At 39.5% G+C, this 3,314-nt stretch overlaps 1 protein-coding gene across 1 annotated transcript; it reads left to right on the plus strand.

Annotated features, from left to right (window-relative positions):
• Nucleotides 1-1,133: 1,133 nt before the first annotated feature.
• LOC102918677 (vomeronasal type-1 receptor 4-like) lies at nucleotides 1,134-2,150 on the plus strand. Its single transcript, XM_006998666.4, has one exon. It carries the CDS (start codon nucleotides 1,143-1,145, stop codon nucleotides 2,148-2,150), a length of 1,008 nt encoding a protein of 335 aa, XP_006998728.3. The 5' UTR covers nucleotides 1,134-1,142.
• The last annotated feature ends 1,164 nt before the right edge of the window (nucleotides 2,151-3,314 follow it).

The following is a 3,314-nucleotide window of genomic DNA, read 5'->3' on the forward strand; positions in this document are numbered from 1 at the left end:
TTTTCTGTTATGTATTCTGTATGATTCTATTATACCAGTTATTCACTTATCTCTAACAGCTGTGTCGTGTGTGTGTGTGTGTGTGTGTGTGTGTGTGTGTGTGTGTGTTTATATGGTGTGATTTTCATAAAGCTAGTTCTTAACTTAATGTGATGTAAGTTGTGTCTTGAACCACCATTCTAATGCACTATGTGCTTTAAATAATTTTTTACATATTACTTCAACTGAGTAAATACTTAAAGACAACTCAGTATGACCACAGTCCAAATTGAGAGTCTCTATTAAGTGGGCCTGTTGACTACCTGGAGAGAGAGACTTCTCACAGAGCAACCTGAAATTCACCTAACAAGAAGCTGGTATGGGCAGAAATGGCAGAAAAACTATATCTTGGTTAACAGTTAGAAGGAGGAAGTCATGTAAGCAAGAAGCTTAACAGAAGCTAGAATTAGATAATAATTTGCACACTTGGCACCACTGTTTCTACAACAGGTTTGGATACTTTGCAAGGGATGTTTTATAGAGAGGGTAGAAAAGAAGTTTAGTTTCAGGTTAACACAAAGATGGCTCCACCCTTAATTATATCAAGGCAACTTTACCTATTCACAAAATCATACATCTATTCTTAGTGGTATTGTAAAGTTCTCATTACATTTATTATGATTCTGGATGAGATATACATTAAAAATTAAAATATTTAACATGTGTAGTCATTATAGAAGTTGTTTTCCTTTCATACCATGACTAGCAAATCAATATATTCTGGTAGGTTTACATCATGTTTGTTTGTGTGGGCTGTCACTTTTTATTATTTCTCATAGGCCAACACCATGTTGTCCTTCATGACCATTTTCTCTGAAACTTGGTGGATCTCCTTCCATCAATATTTACATCCTGAAGTATTGGGCAATCTCACAGTAACATACATGGAAAGTAACTACTGACAAAATTTTGGAATTAGGTCTATTTAAGTGGTCAGGGATGATGTTTATCTCCTGAGATTAAAGGAATCTTTGCTTCAGTCTCTGAGATTGTTCATGAATTAAAGGCATCTTCTTCCATTCAGGCTGCAAATATTTGTCATTATTAATTATACTGAGAAATAGCAGGGCGATATTCCAAAGGAAATTTTGCTGAATCACAAAATGGATTTATTTATTCTGGCAATTAGAATCATTTTCTTATCACAAACTACCACTGGAATTCTAGGAAATCTCTCTCTTATGTTCTACTATCTAGTCCTTTACTACAGAGAATGCAAACTAAAGCCCACAGATTTGATTCTCATGCACCTAATGGCATCCAATGCCTTGGTCATTCTCTCTGCAGGAGTGCCCCACACAATGACAGTTTGGGGAATGAAGCAATTTGTAAATAATTTCGGATGCCAGCTCCTATTGTACATGCAAAGATTTGGGCGAAGTGTGTCCATTGGCAGCATTTGCCTCCTTAGTGTCTTCCAAGCCATCACCATCAATCCAAGGGGATTCTATTGGAAAGATCACAAATTCAAAGGTGCAAAGTACATTGGCTGCTCCATTGACCGTCTCTGGGTCTTGTACATGTTGATAAATTTCATTTTCGTTGTGTACCCTTTTATTGAAAGGAATAGCAAAAATACTACAAGAAAACATGATTTTGGATACTGCTCAATTGTAGGGAGTGATGAAATCAGTGGCTCACTCTATGTAGCATTGCTTGTGTGTCCTGAAATATTCTTTTCTGTTATGATCACCTGGTCCAGCAGCTCCATGATTGTCATTCTGTACAGACACAAGCAGAGTGTCCAACACATCCGCAGCACTACTGGTTCTAGCAGAACCTCCCCTGAGTCCAGAGCCACCCAGAACATCCTGGCATTGGTAGCTACCATTCTGGTTTTTTATACCCTCTCCTCCATCTTACGAGGCTGCATTGCTTTTTTTCATAATCAAAATTGGTGGCTTGTGAACATCACCCGTTTCACTTCTCTATGTTTTCCATCTTTTGGACCCTTTGTTCTTATGAATCATTATTCCATTCTGTCCAGATTCAGTTTGGTCTGGAGGAGGAATAAAACCTCTTATTATTTTAAGTGTTTACATGCTATGTTTTACATCGTATCTGGTTGCTTACTCGCTCATAACACTCAAAAATTCAATTCAGAATGTTAGTATAAAACTTAGTCTTTCTATGATTAACCAAAGTGAGTATGGGAGTTTTGTCATCTGGTGAATCAGCAGACTGGATGAGCTGAGATCTATTACATTCTTGAATATACAGCTGGGAATGTCTTCCCAGTGTCTATCTCATGTTTGAAGGAGCAAACAAAAAATGCTGTAAATAAATCTGCCCATTTTGTTGCTTTCCTCCTGTCAGGGCATCAAGACTGCTTGATGAAGTCCCAGGCACCACTGTGTACCACATTCTAACAGCAAGGAAAACTAAATCCATAGCTGGCAATGAACTTGATCTTCAGGGGGCCCTGGTCAAATCACAACTGCTTTAGCCTTCACCAGTTCCAAAAAATCGTGTTACTCTGTTTCACCTTCTGTAGAAAACAATTCAAATGAATGATCATTTTTACATGATCTTGAAATTGGCTAGTTACTATTTTATTGAGAATTTTTGTGTCATCAGTGACAGTGAACTATAAATTTTCTTGTTTATTATTTGGTCTTTATCTGCTTCGGCATCACCGTATTTCATGTTTTATCAAAAACTTTTGGAAACCATTAATAAAACAAATTATAGGGGATATGGAAGACAGAGAGAATAGTTAAGTCCTGTGGAGAGGACAAATTTGAAGAGGTGAAGGCAGTGAGGAGTGGGCTGAGGTGGGTGGCTTGTTTGCCACCTGGGAACCTTCATACTGTCTGCGTCTGAGCTGCAGCTAAGGGCCTTGTCTGTGCCCATGGCCCTGCACCACCCATGGACTGTGTTGATGTCTGTTGTTCCTGTCACTACTGAAAGTCATGAGAATAGGCCTACACAGAGGTGGACCCACCCTTCACTGGCTGAAACACCAGAAAGAACTGTTTCTAACCATCCTAGGCTAGAGCACGTGAAATTGCAAGTCCTGTCCCTTGGTTGGGCCATGTGACAGAGCTGACCCTTTTGGCAAGGTCTGGGTGCACTGCTGCAGAGGGCATAAAAGTGGGAGGGTTGGTCCTGTCCCCCTTATCGACCATGTGGTGGCATGTTCAAGGAAAAGATGTCCTCCTCACTCATATCTCATCACCAGAGGAAAGCAGAAGAGCTGACCTAGTACTACAACCACTGCAGCACTAGTGAGAATAGATCCTGTCCCTCTCCTATAGAATGAGACTGTTGGAAAT

The sequence above is a fragment of the Peromyscus maniculatus genome, chromosome 1, assembly GCF_049852395.1.
Source record: "Peromyscus maniculatus bairdii isolate BWxNUB_F1_BW_parent chromosome 1, HU_Pman_BW_mat_3.1, whole genome shotgun sequence".
NCBI classification, from domain to species: Eukaryota; Metazoa; Chordata; class Mammalia; order Rodentia; family Cricetidae; genus Peromyscus; species Peromyscus maniculatus.